The 15,447-nt window shown below is 42.5% G+C and overlaps 1 protein-coding gene and 1 long non-coding RNA gene across 7 annotated transcripts in view; one reads left to right on the top strand and one right to left on the bottom strand.

Annotated features, from left to right (window-relative positions):
- The window catches only part of SAMD4A (sterile alpha motif domain containing 4A), a 216,675-nt gene that overhangs the window by 152,069 nt on the left and 49,159 nt on the right, over positions 1 to 15,447 (top strand). The window contains exon 4 of one of the 3 annotated variants that reach the window (XM_025443464.3): positions 10,445 to 10,708. The exons of the other annotated variants lie outside the window; for them this stretch is intronic. Coding sequence (XP_025299249.1) covers positions 10,445 to 10,708 — 264 coding nt within the window. The remainder of the gene's footprint in view (positions 1 to 10,444; positions 10,709 to 15,447) is intronic. 3 annotated transcript variants of the gene reach the window in all.
- LOC125755567 (uncharacterized) overlaps positions 1 to 15,447 on the bottom strand; it is a 48,913-nt gene that overhangs the window by 22,529 nt on the left and 10,937 nt on the right. For all 4 annotated transcript variants that reach the window (XR_007412344.1, XR_007412342.1, XR_007412343.1 and 1 more), the window contains one exon: positions 3,772 to 4,033. This is a non-coding gene — a long non-coding RNA (uncharacterized LOC125755567). The remainder of the gene's footprint in view (positions 1 to 3,771; positions 4,034 to 15,447) is intronic.

Consider the following 15,447-nt stretch of genomic DNA (forward strand, 5'->3'; position numbering starts at 1 on the left):
AGAAATTTCTGCCCAGGTATCATTCAGGTTGGAATTCTGGAAGGAAAATGTCATTTATTTTACCTGGAGGGCAGGGCAAGAGTGATAAAATCCAGAGCTGAAGAGCTGGAGCAGAATTCTACATGTGAATCCAAAGCAAACAAGACTTGTTTGGTAGGAGAAGCAATGGTCTGTATGTTGTCTTTTAAAAGCCACTTGAAAAGGAAACAAGATGCCCATTCTTTGTGGGCATCTTATTAAGACCAGGCAGAAACGGCATCCAACCTTAGGAAGTTTGCAATGTCCAGAATGTGGGACAGAGTTTGGGAGAACCCTCAGGCAAAAAGATAGCCCAAGACAGTAGTTCTCAGCCTAGGTAGCCACTAGAAGTACTCTGGTGCATTAAAAAGTATGAATGCTCTGACCCCACTATAGGGATTGGAAGGGGACCTGGACATCAGGATTTTTTAAAAGGCTCCAGCAGGGTTGACTGTGTAGCCAAGGTTAAGAACCACTAGCCTAAGGCAAAAATGTGGTAAATGTGACAGAAATGTCCCAGGACGGGAAGTGGAGTGAAGAGTTTGTATCAGTATATGCACACAGTGAGTTCTTACTATTTACAATAGTTATGTTCTATAAAATCATTGTGAACACTGAATCAGCAAATCCTGAATCATTGCTTCTGAGGGAGATCCAGGATTAGGTTCCTGCAAGCCTCGCAACATTTTCATTGACCAATTGATACATAACTTTGCTTCATATGTGTTTAAAGACATCTTATGTCATATATATTGTTGATGCATTAATCTCAAACTCAAGGCCAACAGCATATAACTCAGGCCGGAATGAAGCTTATCTAATACACATGTTTTCTCTGTAAGGCACACCACAGCCTTCTTGCACTTAGGAACACCAGACAGCACCCCAGCACTACTGCATGTGGGGGGCCCTTTTACGTAGCAAAATCACCAAAGAAAAACATCAACGTGAGAAAAACATGGTGCTAAACATGTCTCAAAAAGGACACTCATTTACGGGACAAGAGTCGATGACACAGGAAGGCAGAGGGGTGGCTGTTCAACCTCAGTTGGAAACATATGCATAAGGGACTCAAATTTTTTGCCACTCTGAGCACATCCATGAATGACCATGAAAATGCTACAAGTATCAATTTGAGGCCTACAGATAAAGTTTAGCAAATCAGTGAATTCACAAATATGGAATCAGTGAATACAGAGGATCAATGGTATATAAAACATGTAATAGGAGAACACAGGACACACTATACAGTTGTTGTGACAGGTGGAAGGGGACCCAGAAGTTGACAAGGAGCAAAGGGAGCTGACCTGTGGATCTGAGCTGGCCCTCTGGGTGCTGCCTAGCCCTCCTGATGGCCCTATGGCCCCTTTCTCTTTACTGCCGGATCCAGTCTCCAGACAGCCCTTCCCATCTCATCTCCAATAAGAAATGAATGCAGTTCGATTCCTGTCCGTAAACTAAAACAGTCCCAGGGACTGAATAATGCCATGAACCTTGTGCCTGCAGTGTCTCTGAAAGTCTTTTATTGCAGGACTGATTTATAATACCCAAATAGATGAGTTGAGTACAATTACGTAAATACTGTTTCTCTGGGGCAGAGAAGAACAGTACAGTTTAAGTGAAAAATGCAGTACCGAGTCAAAAATTCAAATCGGTATGTGTAATTACAGACCACAGTAAATCAATTTTACAAACACAGTACCAATATCACCACGTTCCAACACCCACAGGGGCTGGCTGTGACAGTTTGGAATCCAAGAAGATACTGAAGGTGAAGCAAAGCAGGAATTGGGATGGGTGAAACCTCAATAGCTTGTCTTGAATCACATGGTGATTCAATCAAATATAATTAAGAAGCCAGGAGAGCCTAAACCATCCAATTTCTAATTAACAAAAAAAAAAAAAAAAAATCATCTAATTAGCAATGTAAGCTCAAATTGTGGGCTTTTTGAATGGTCATTTATGTGTATTATTACATTTGACATTTAGATTGAATGCTTTAATGAAAACAAGAACCAATTCCCTAATCAGTAAATTGCCCCGCGAGTCACAATGCTGAGAAACTCCAGTTCTCATTCTTCTATCAAGTAACTAAGTTAAGAATTAGGACCACATAATACATTCCTAATTATTTATCACCCTTCTCCTAACACTAGAAAGAAAAGAAAAAAGATTTTGCTTGATCAAGGCAAAGTTCAGAGTTTCACGCCCAGAGAAATCCTGGCACCAGTCACGCATTTGGCTGGGGCTGAGTTGAGGCCCCGATGGAAAGGATTTATGCATCTAATGATGCCAGTCCTTGCCTAATGAGTGCCATGACATTTAAGAGCCACATTGCCCTCTTATCTGGGAGCCTTTAAATTCCAGCAGCAGGCTTTGCCTGTGGTTCAGCTCAAGGCAGGAGTTCGTAGACAAGGTTTTAAAATATCTTTTGTTAGTCCCTTTCAGGAGATTGACCTGTTTCTCCTCTGGACAAGTGTTGCTAGCAGTGTCAAGATGTAAAAGGATACCCTGACGATTTGTTCAGTGACTGCTGTGGCTTTGGGACCAATGCTCTGAGTGGGGCTTAGTTGCTCAGTCATGAAACCCTGGCTGTTTGCAGTTCCATACTAGGATTGCTTTTCTGGTACCCATGCTCAGTTAGCAGCCCTGCCATTGTTAAACACAGGATGCAGATCTCATTTTGTAAATTTAAGAAGCACCTCCTGAATAGGCATGTGAGCAAAGGTAAGCATGCGAGCAGTTGACAATTTGATGGTTGTCTTTTAAGAAAGGGATAGGAGAAAAGTTTTGTCATCAAACATCTACTTTTCTGAGTTTCTCCACTTTCTTCCTTAAATACAACGACTGGGACATTTTTATGGATATATTGGAAAATGAAAAAGGATCTGTACCCTCTTAAATCCCCTCCTGGCCACTTGCTGGACTCAATGATTTACCCTACTTGGTGTCATAAAAATGATTCAAATTCTGAATCTCCATCTAAATTCATTTCTGGATTTCATCTCTTCAGTCTCTATGTGGGTAGAAATTCCACAGACAAGCCTCAGGGTTGAGTACATGTAGGTATAAATATAGACAGGAGGAGAAACAAAATGTAGGAAAGTAGAAGTTAACCCAGTATACAGAAACTTTAGAAGTGGTTGGGTTGATCCCACAGTCCCTTGAATTGGCTTAAGCATCTGCTTCAGTGGTGTCAAATTACTTCCATAGTTGATGTCATTGGTTTTGATAGAATGGAATGAGAGGATTTGGACAGTTTCCTTTTAGGACTGCTTGATTCGAAGTTAAACTTGTGAGTAAGAGTCAACCAATTTCTATAAAATGTATATATTGGCTTCTTGTCTAACTTATTTCATAAATAATGACAATATAAAGTCAAATAGCAGTTATCTAAAATAGATTTTCTACTGGATGACACCCAGTTTTGCCATTATAGAAACTGACAAAAGAGGACAAATGAAATGTACCAATGATTAATGCAGCAATAAAAGTCTGCCAAAAACATCCTAATTTACTTCTTAAAAGCCCAAATGTTTAAGTGATAATGTGAAGGCAGAAACATACATCTTTGCTCTGCCCAAAGGCTGAGCCGTCTGTAGAGTAATAAGAGCTGACATCAGTGACAAGGACTCGCATTATTGAAAAAGCCTCTCCAGGTGCTTTCCCTGCATCAGAATGCTTTCATTTCAATACTGTATAAAAATGAGATTTAATAGGGAAAAAGAGATTTAACAGTGTGTATTTGTCAACCTTGTTGTGATGTTCTTTGCGGCTTTATCTTCTTCCAGAGTCTCCATTTGTTTTGTTTTGTTGCTTAGGCAAGTGTACATTTTCTCTTTTCCTGAGAGTGTGTGGCTTCCTCTTTGGGCTTGTCGGGAACACCCCATCCAACAACCACATCTTTGCTTTGTAGCATGTTCTCTCTTCTTCCCCCAGAATGAGGTGGAGTCTGAAGCTGTTTGGGGGAGTCATCTTCTGGTGTCCAGATGTTGTAAGCACTGGTTTTCCAAACCTTTGAACAAGAAGCAGAGAGCAAGCATGCAGAGTTGAGGCATATAACCTAGATTTGCTTTTAATCTATTCCCTGAAGCAATGATGGCAGAGCATGTTAATTTTAACCTTAGTAATTAATAACTCCTCCCCTTCCCCTTTACACAAATCTGTACTTGGCCATAAATGTGACTGGTGTTGTCTTTTTTTGCATGATGTCACTGATCAAACACTCTGGTTTTGTTTTTTTTTGTGTTTTTTTTTTTTTTAATGTATTCTTGCAGTACTATTAATCTTTTCTTCCCCCAAAGATTCCCACTACAGGGCCTCAGATTACTGGTTGTGACACCACAAAACCAACTCAAGAAGAGGAATCCAGGGTCTAAGATCATTTCACCACTGAGCCTCTAAAATGTTGGCTTTTTTTTTCTTAAGCAAATGCGTGGAATCATTCATACAAGTGGTGTTAACAGAACTCTACTCTTTGAAAATGGAAAGCCCTTAGTAGCAGTTCCTTAGATGCTCTGAAAGTACTCTCAAAAAATTCTTGGATGGCACCTGAAAGATGCCTGATAAGCAGGCCTTAAATCTAAAGGAATGAACAGAAACACCCCCTACCCGCCCCTTAACTTTGAAACAATAGCTGTAGCTATTTTGTAGCTTGGCAGAAGGTTGAGTTTTTTCTCCATCAAAGTTGACAAGTATCAAACCATCTCCTACAGCAAAAAATTTTTTTTTCCTACAGCAAAATTTAAGAATTCTATGATGTGAGCCCTCAAATTGGTGTATTCAGCAAAGATTCTACTGATACTCTGAATTCCTTTTGGGAGTAGGTCTAGAAAATATTGTTAAAGTTACACCATTTTTAACCTATAACTAGAATATATTCTCTAGGCTTTGTCATAGTATGTTGACATGCACAGCATGTATACAAGAGTAGGGAATTGTCTAGGACCTTTTAATTTGAAAAGAAATTTGAAATTAATATTTTAACGTAATATGCAGATATGTGGCTTCCTCATTCTACTTTTTAAAATCCCTAAATTAGGATGAGTTACTTTTATAAAGTTTACTTGCAATTGGACTGAATTTTATCACATGAGCATCTAGAATTTACAAATTTTAATGAAGCATGAGTTTTTCTTGAGAAAGACAGCTTGTTGAATTAAAAGTGGAGATACTGGCTTATGAGTAAAAAAGGATTAAAATTTCAAAACCCCTGTGTGGCTGAACTCATAAGGGCATAATGAGGATACAGAATTCAACTTTAGGTTGAGAAGACAAGCTATTTGGTTTGAGGAAAGAGGGTGCTATTAGGAATATGGGAACGCTGAACTGCCCTTATTAAAAAAAAAAAAAAGTCAGCTTCTAGATTCTAAACTCTAGAACAGAATGTTAAGCCTGTAAGTAGGTGAAAACACATAGCGGTAGCAAGGCAAAGTGCTGGTTGATGGGATTGGCAGAAATACTCTAACCATGAGAGGCATGCAGAGGACTTTGAGCATGACAGTTCCTGAGGCTATCTACTATCCTGCCCATGAAAACCTCACTCAGCAAAGCAGAGAATAACAATCAGCTTTATCATTTATTGAGTTTAGGCCTTGGTTTTTAACATATAAAAAATTGGGGTCCCCATGAAACAAGAATTGTACTTTGAATCTCCTGATAGAAAAAACAGTGGCAAAAAGAGCTATGAATTCAGCAACATGTAAATTAATTTATTTTTTTATTAGTTTTAATACTCTGCATATATCTAAAACTGATTTGCAATACAGCATTTCATCTGTGAACAAAGTGCAGTGCACATAGGGATTTACTACCCAGTGGCCCACAGCTCATAACTTAGGAATTCTTGAATTACTTTTCAGGGGGCTTCCAGCTCTGAAATGTTATGAATCTCTGCTCTTAACAATAATTTTTAAAGCAGAAATTGCATTCAGTGGATAAGTTTCAACAGAACGGGGAAGTATGCAATGTGTCTTTGAAATATCTCCATTAAAGTTTGTTAGGATAAAGTTTCAGTGACAGCGGAGCTTCAATTATCTGGACTGTTCTGCCTGTAGGGCATCTCTCCTCAACGGTGAGGTATGATGCTTAACCTGACAGAGAACCAAAGCGGTAGTTGGGCCGGTATCCCAAAAACTTCTTTCTACAAACCTTATCATTTGTCACATTAGAAAGCAGAAAAAGTAGTTATATACCTAATTTTCTTACAAGAGTCTTTTCCAAAAAAACTTTTACTGAATTTTACTTCAGTAACTAAGAATTGAGATGAAGTCCAGTTTGGTCAAAGGAAAAGGGTAAGAAATCTGATTTCCAGGCTTTCAAGAAAATACTTAAAAGAACAGATCCCAGAGCCAGGTATCATATTTTCCTCTAAAAAAGGCATTGAAAGAAGTCTCATTAAAGATATTTCGAGATGAAAAAGAAATCACAAGGTTAAATGAGGTCAGAGAAGTTGGCCAGCCAAGAATGATATGATAGAGTTTATTGCCAGATTATAAGACCCTTTGTACTCGCATCAGAGAGCTCCACTGCTGTAGCAAGATTATTTTTAGCTGTTTTTTCCATATTTCAACAAGACTTATTCGGTATTTGTTATTTATTTTTGGTTCACTTGAATTTATAAACGTTCCCCAAATATAGTATTCTATTAGCATGTGTACGCATACATACATGGGTACATGTGCATACCTGAAATTTCTGTAATAAGACATAAGCAATATTGAATCTATACTGTACACAGTATTAAGTTATAGCTTCAGTTTTTCAAGAGCAAAGAGGCACAACCTTGCTCCCCTGGGTGATTTTTAGTAGGATTTTCAATATAATGAATCCACCCTGAAACATGGCGATCCTCCACTCTCACTATTATAAAGTCACAAATGCAATATAAATTCAGGACTTCAATTCTGTTGGAACCTGCCAATTTCTAATCTATATTGAGATTTTTTTTTTCCCAAGGTGTACTTAATTCTGCAGTGTTCAAATATACCCGGGGGCAGCTTACATCTGAATGAAGCATTGGCTGTTGACTACTGCATAGCAGTCAGCAAGTGGGAACATTCTAAAGGTCTGCCTCTAGCTAGAGCCATTCTGGGACAGCTAACACAGAAGACTGTATTCACTGCTCTCCCTCCCTACTCACAGGAAAAGGAGTTTTATTTATGGGCTTTTGGGGTTTTTTGGGTTTTGGGGTTTTTTTGTTTTTGTTTTTGTTTGTTTTTTTTTTGTTTTTTGCTTGAATATCCATTTGCCCTCTATTTATCACCACTTCAAATGAGTTCTTTTGGTTAAAAAAAAAAATGGAGTGATGGGACAACGATCAATGCTCTGCCCCTGGCCACCTCATTAATGTCACAGTGGTACGGTCTATTTTCCTGCACTCGGCCCATGGCATTTGTTATTTCCTCTGCCACTTTGTACCGAACAAGGTATTCCAGCACACAGAGTAACACCGAAATTGGCTTTGTGGTCAAAGCCTCTACCTAGTATCTCTACCTGAAGAATTGTCTTCACCACAAAATGGCACAGTTGGCAAGTCACTTGCCACCTGCTTTTGTCTCCTTTCCCACAGGAAGACAAACCTGTATTGTCTCGGAGCCTTGGTTCTCTTTGGAGAAATGAGGCATTTGCCCAGCATGACTTTGCTCTTATTTAGATGTGGCATCCAGCCTGGGGCTAAATTCATGGCCCTCTCTGCAAATTGGAAGCTTAGTGTGAGGCATTTTGCTCAGTTACTGCAGCAGGTTGACTCTTAAAGAGACCTTTCTCTTTTGGTGCCAGCTGTGGGAGTCTTTATGATACAGACAAGGGTTGGGGCCTTTAGTAGAAAGTTACTGGGAAAAGGCCCTGGCACCTGAGGTATAATTGATTTCTTTATTAGAGGCAGAGGCCAAGTTTATGCCATATCCTTGTAACATCAGTCGAGCTCAGGAATATATGAAGACATGGATGTGGTTGTCTAGGAATAAATCCCTGGAAGTCCCATTAAGTTAGGGAACGGTCTTGTTCCATTCTCAATAACTGGTGGATTCCTTGGATATCGACAAGCCTCCCCAAGGATGCCCATCAATGGGGAGGTAGTGTGGCTTTTAAGATGACTTTAGGTGGAAAGAAGCAAATGGACTCCATTCAAAAATGGAATTCAACTGCTACATATTTGGGGTATTGTTCTCAGCATCCAAAGGTGGGGACCCTCTTCGTGGTGTTACCACCCATGATTATAGATTCACTTGTCGCCTCGAACCAAGCGAGGTGCTAAGGGCCCTGCCAGTTCAAAGCTGTGTGTCTCTCTTTAGCAAGGTCTGCTTTTATGGTTTTGGGCTTACTCTAATCCTGGCTGTGAAGAGGAGTCCCCATTTCCACTTGAGGCACGCCTGGCTGGCACCATTCAGAGCATCTACCAGATATCCTGAAATGGTTGCCAAGGTATCAGAGAGCAAAGATGTCTAAGCTGGACCATCCCAGCACTCAGTGCAGCCCTAAACAAGTCTGCCCAATTTTATATAAATACTTAGACAGGCATGAAATGGATTTTCTGGATGTTTGGCTTTTCTTCCTATTGGCTTCTCTCTTCATTTTTGCTGCTGCTTCGTTTTTATTTATTTTTTTCTTTCTGCTTTTTTTTTTTTTTTTTCTTTTTTCTTTTTCTCTTGCTGATCTTGATCCAACCAGGTAGCAATGCGTTTTCCAGGGAGCCTTTTTAAATAGTTTCTTCCCTAGTCTATTTAGTGGAAAGGCAAGCTATTTCAGCCTCTTAGGGTCAAAAAATTTTAAAACAATGTTCCCTTTGCGTTTAAGTTCAGTGATAATTCCCTGCCTTTGATAGAATCTACCTAAGGTGGAAATCTCTCAGGTTACAAATGGTAAACTCGGCAGCTCCCTTTCTGCCTCTCTCTTTTGTTAATAAAGAAATTCCTAGCCCTTCCGGTTGTCCCCCCTTCCACACAAGTTGCCCTTCTGGCCACATAAAGCCACATGGGAACATTGACAACAAAGATGTGAGCCCCATTGCTCTCAGGGCCTGGTCGATGCCAGCCTACCACAAGCTACCTTCCCACGCCACCACTTCCCCAAATACAGTTTCTGGAAACACCCAGCCTTTTAGCTCTGGTCTTTATCTTTTAAGTGGGGGCAAGGTAGCCTGCTGCTCAGGTCCTGGTGGGGTGGGTGCTGCCCCACCGGAGATACAGTCTACACAGAGCAGAACTTCTTACACTGGGGTGTCAGGTCTGCTTAATAAAAAACATAGATTAACACCAGCAAAGAAGTGCTTGTCTGGACCTGGGAGAGCAAATACCTCACTGTAGGGGATACAGCCTGAGATGGAACTTAATGGCTTCCCTGAAAAATGTTTAAAAATGCATGTGGCTCACTTCCATGTTAGCGCGGCCGCAGTCAAAATAAACCAGACCTGTCAGGAGGCAGCGCTGAGAGAATGTTATGAATAGACTTATTTTGTAAAGTTGTCACTTTACACGCCCAGAAAAACCGACCAAGGGTAACGTCGGCTCCCCCGGCGTTGATTTTGGTTAAATCCCTCCCTCAAATGACCTCAATTTAATTTGGCTAGTTATGGGAGTTTTGTTGCTTTTTCCTAGTTTTCTGGAAAAGAAATTTAACATGGGGGCCACGCAGATGTTGCCCACTGTACGGAAGAGCTGAGCGTGCTGGTAAAAACCATTCTCAGCTCACTGAGAGCACCCCACTGGCTTCTGAATGAAAGCCTTGTTACCTGGAGGTGTTTTCAGTCTGAAGTCTGGCATTAACCTGTGAAGCCGAGGGAAAGAATCGGCCCTTTCACACACAGCTGCCCGTGTCCTGTACAGACCCTGAGGTCTGTGTTCGGACTCCGGCCCTCGCGGAGCCTGCACCCCTTCAGAGGTGATAGCTCCCCTGCCTCCTGGTTGGAAGGACTAGTCCACCATGTAGTTGAGCCCAGCAAACATCCCAAACGGTGACCAGCCTGCACGCCCTTCAAGGAGTCCACCCTGTGACATGGGTAATGTCGGGTTTTGTGTGTTTCCAAAAAAAAAAAAATGTCCAGCACTTGTTCTTTTCACTCTTGGCAGATGGCCACTTTGCCAGGCTGTCAAGTCTCACCTGATTTATAGTCCTACTGCCACAAATCTTGATTTCTAGAGTTAGAACGGAAACCAGATCCTGACCCACAAAGGCTAAGGCCAGATGCATGGGCACTGTAGGTATAGCCTCCTTGGGGAAACCCAACCCACCAAGAGGACCACACAGCATCTTTTTTAACCCCCTGCAGGGGAGGGCCCTGCCAGGCCTATATTCAGCCTGTGGGGACCACTGATAGAGTCATCAGATAGTTAGCGTGACCTCTCAGGGTCAAAAGGTATTGTGGGTTCTCTGTGGCCCAGGCTAAAGGGGGGGGAATAACCTATTTCATTTTATTTTTTTTTTCCAGTTCTCTCAGGCCAGGCACACCACAGCCCTTTGAAACGATCTGTGTCCCTTACCCCACCCATGAATGTGCCAAACCAGCCTCTAGGACATGGATGGATGTCTCATGAGGACTTACGAGCTAGAGGACCCCAGTGCCTCCCATCCGATCATGCCCCCCTGTCTCCACAAAGCAGTGTAGCCTCTTCAGGAAGTGGTGGGAGTGAACACTTAGAAGATCAGAACACTGCTCGTAACACATTCCAAGAAGAAGGTAGTGGTATGAAAGGTGAGTGACTGAACAAGAAACCACTGGGAACAGAGTCTGTCCCTTTATTTGGAGTCAGAAGGGGTAAAAAGAGAGATAGGAAGTCAGCAAGAATGGAGCCCAGCCCCTTCTCCCACAGGCTTGTGCATTTGACCCCTCCTTTGCAGAGCTCCAGGGTTGACCATGGTGGAAAGGGCTCTAATTCCCCTCCCAGGGCTTCGTGCCAAAACCTCGGAAGCAGGAACCAGAGCAAGAGAGGTCAAGACTCTTTTTTTTTTTTTTTAAATGCGGTGACTTGCAGGCAATTAAATGAGTCACAGCTAACAGTGATAGGATCTACTGTGCACGTACATTGCTCAGCCTGCCCTGTTTGTAAAGGCGCTGAGCTACTCCAGCCTTCTACCTCGTTGGCTGTGGCCAGGGAACCGTCAATAATTTAGCAAAACAAACCACAGGATCTTTCTTTTAAGTCTCTCTTGATGCAGAATTGTAGTAGTGCTTCCTTTCTCTCCCCCCCGCCCCTTTTCTTTGATATCCAAAGAAATTTTTAAACCCTTTCCTCTGCATCTCTTTAAGGGATATGGACAAAAATACCACTGAGAATCTCTGACAGTGTTTTAAGTCTGATAGCGGATTTGCATACAGGTGATAAAGGCCTTCTTGTGCAGCATAAATAAATGTACATTGCCCTGTAAATCTATCCTCCTCTTAAGATATTCATCGGGAGACAGAGATTTCCAAATTACCCGTGATAGGTTCAAAGAGGATATGTGCATTTTGTATTTTTAGATACCAAGTTGTTCAAAGTCTGGGAAGTCCACAGGGAAGGATGCTCATCAGAGATACAGTGATAACAATTTTAGATGGAGAAACACTAATTAGCCATGCTTCTGAGTGTACAGTACTGAGGGGGCTCTGAGAGCACCCTCTTTGCTGGCATCCATAGTCCCAAGGTTTTTGCTGTTTCTATCTTTCCCTCAAGAAAGATCAGTGTTGACATAGGAGGCTGTATCCCAAGTCCCCTCCCCGCCATGGCAGCATGGCACAGAAAGATGCCCATGACCATCCAGGTGCCAGTTGTGAGAGAGTACCAGGCTGACACATGGAGCCTATCCGTTAGGGGAACAAGGCTGTCAGGAAGTAGCTTCCCTGGTGCATTCCTTGAATATTCCTCTCCCTCGGCGGCGGCAGGCCCGTATGCTCCCCATGCCACCCCCATCCCATGGTGAGTGCCCAGAATGAGTGGGATGTGTCTTGATGCTTTCTTCTGCTGATACAAGTGGGTCTTTAAAGGTGTTTAACAGACAGCACAAACAATGGCTCATTTTGGCATGGAGGGGATATGTGTCCTCTTTCTCTTTCACAGTTTTCGAGGAAATGTGTCATAATTTTGGAGACCTAGCAAAACTCATTTCTGAGTTCATGCTACATGATTATGTGCTCAAGCAGCCCCAGGTGATGGGTAGCAGATGAGCCTCAGCCATGCTTTAGGTAAGCCTGCAGGGCATCTGTCACTGGGGCACTCAAGTACCTGAGGGACCAAGGGAGACAGGGACAGCCATTGCTCTGGACTGACTTCTTCCCAGGCCAAGTGGAGTGTCTGGGCAGCATGTTTCCAAGAAAGCGTATATGTGGTTCTAATTGGTAACTGTGGGAAGGAGGCCTTGGCTTTTGTGTTCAAAGGGCAAGGTGGGTCCTGAGGGAAGGCCTTTTCCAGGAATGCTGGTTATAAGAGGTTTGCTTTCTTTTCTTCCTTTTACTTTCTTTACTTTCATCCTTTCTTCTTTCCTTCCATTTGTTCCTTCATTCTTTCTTTCAGCTTTAATGTATACCTTCAACATCCTCCCAAAGTAGGTAAACATGTGCTCATTATGTGCTGTCATTTTGAGGTGAGAAGAGAATAATGAGAGCATGTTTTTTAAAGTGGAACAAATGATGGAAAAATTGAATAAATTTCTTATTGCTGTTGTAGAGTAAAAGCCAAAATATTCCAGGTTCAGGGAATATCCCATATATAAGCTTCTTCTATTCTTTTCTTCAGAATTGATAAGAATTGTCTCCTCAGAGATTCTTCAATTAGAAAGTGATGCAGACAAGCTCTTATATCCAAGATTTTCTTCATAGACCCAAGGAGTATGGTCAGAAAGCAGGCTCTTTGGTGACTGGACAAAACAGGACTCTTTCCTATATACACCCACCTTCTGGTGACCCATCCAACTGCCCTGCTCCCAAAGAATTGGATTTAGGGTTCAAAATATAAAGTCCTTAGCAAATTAAAGGACAAAGCATATTTGAAAGAAGGCATGAGAAACAATGAAGGATTCTGTTTGTCGGGAAAGTATATTTGCAGTTCAGCTAATAGGTCAAGCTTTAGAAACATCTGCAGCCAAAAACATGGGCATCCCAGAATGTCGAGGGCCAAATACCACCCCCTAGCCGTGCCTGGAGAGGTCTTCTTGAGAAGGCCACTGCTCAACTCTATCAACAAAGACTAGGCAGGGTGGCCTCCCAGGCCAGCACCCAAGAAGCAGCCCTCACCACACCCAGCCCCAGAGTTTCTCATTTGATTCCCAGGTCCAAGAGCAGACACTGGTTTAATTTTCCCAATTAATTCATACTTTCTGAGAAATGAAATAGGAAATCAAATGAAGTGCTTCTAAAAAGAGCCCACTCTTTCACTCGGGTCCACATCTCTTTCTTTCATGTGACGAGGTGCTTGGGTAGGAGTATCAGCCCTTGTAGGCTACTTTCTGGTCCACTTCATGATGCCATCAGTGAATTAGCGCTCTTTTTCTAAAGTTTTTTTTAAACTCCTAGTTTACAAAAACAACAAGGAATCTGTAGTTGAATTTGGAGGAGTTCCAAATCTCCAGAGGATGCGTGTCAGCCCTCTCCCTGCACCTTGGGGAAAGACTAAAAAGTCACCATAATTGAGCTTAATTTAGTGTGAATTCATCTTTCCTGCCAACAGCTGTGCATACCTCGCTGAAACACTGTGTTCATCTATTCCTTCCTTTTCATCTGGACAAGCTAGCCAGGTTTGGCTACGAATTGTCCCTTAGGAATGTGCCTCTTGGGTCAAGAGCATGAAATAAAGCTCACAGCCCCGCATTCTCCTTCTTAAATTTTTCACCAACATCGATCTTACCCTCTTTTTGTCTTAGTGTCAGCACACCCGGCCAGGGATGGTCACAAAGTTCTCTCCCGAGTAGACCAACTGGTGCTCTCAGAGGATTAACATCATCTGCCTGCTTTGCTTTGTTTTCCTTTTATAGTAAATACCCATCCTGAAGATGTACGTCAGCTCCAAAGCACAGATTGGATGGCCCTCAGGGTAGGGATCTCAGATTAATCTCAGGCTAAAGCAAGAATGGGATCAGCTACTCAACTAGAAATTAATGAACAGAAGTGGGAAACAACAGGAATATGAGATCCCCCCCCCCGCCAACATGCCCTGTGGAAGCTACTGGTTATACATCTTTGGACCAGGCATGCTGATTGTGGTTCCTAAATTCAGTTGTCCTCGTTGTTTGCAAAAATGTCACTGTGACTTATCCTGGGGGAAATGTTCATGGTTCCCAGGTTGGTCCTCAATTATAATAATAACCTCCTTTCCCTTGGTATTGCATTTATGCACTTCCATACCTTTTCTCTCTTGCAAGTGGCCAAGAAGAGGAAAAAAAAAAGACATTCCCATAATTTCCTGAAAGGAAGAGAAAATGTAGGATAGCAGAAGTCCATTGGTGGAGGAAGCATATCTTCCCTTCATATTATTAGCATCATGTTCTCAGAAATAATATAGGCACAACACCCAAAGACTTCTCAAAAGGCCAGGGCTGTGACAAGTGGTGTGGCTGTGTTCTATGGGAGCAGGGAGAAGGGAACAAAGACTGGTTAGTAGGTTTTACTTTAGTCCTTATCAAGTCAGTTGGCTTTTAAGCACCTGCCGAAAGAGGCTTTGGACTAGTGACTGGGGAGACAGAGAAGAAGGAGATTGTACCTGCCTCAAGGGAGTCACCATCATAAGAGCAACAAACAGGTAACTGAGGCAGGTGCACAGCTGTGAAAATGTCTTGTCTTTGGAGTCTTTCCCTGGGTCAGGGTAGGCATCAAGGAGGGCCCTAATGCAAAGTGGAGAGAAGTCAAGGAAAGTTCCTGAGAAGGAGAGGCCTGGTGCTGAGTTCTCGAGCATGATTACAAGTTAGCCAAATATATAAAGTGAGGGAAGGGCATTCTGTGCAGAGAAGAAAGGATGCGTGAAAGGATGATGATGAGACAGATTGACTGAGTACATATGAGAGCTTGACTGTCAAAAGCACAAAGGAAAGGAGTCTGCAGAGGGAAAAGCCAGATGCTAGGGTTTGTGAAAGATTTGATGTTGATAGAAGCTGTTGAGGGCATTTAGCAGCAGAATGACCCGCTTACATTTGCTCATTAGAAATCAGACCTTAGCAAAAGTGTTGGGGGCAGGGGGGCATGTAGAAGGGCAGGAGGGGCAGGGGATTCTGGATTGGGAAGCCAGCTGAGAAGTGCGGGCTGTTTAGTAACTGAGGAGGATAATGAGGTGGGCCCAAGGCAAGCAGCAGCAAGAATGGATTGAAATGGGCATGATCTTGGTGAATGTGGTATTGCTGAGCTAGAATTGAGCGAGCCCAGGATTGAGTGTGCCCTAGCTGAATGTAGACAGTGCAGGAGCGGGAGGAATTTAGGATGATGCCCAGGTTTCTGCTGGGGACAGCTGAATAGCCCCTGGTGTCATC

Source organism: Canis lupus, chromosome 8, assembly GCF_003254725.2.
Source record: "Canis lupus dingo isolate Sandy chromosome 8, ASM325472v2, whole genome shotgun sequence".
Lineage (NCBI taxonomy): Eukaryota > Metazoa > Chordata > Mammalia > Carnivora > Canidae > Canis > Canis lupus.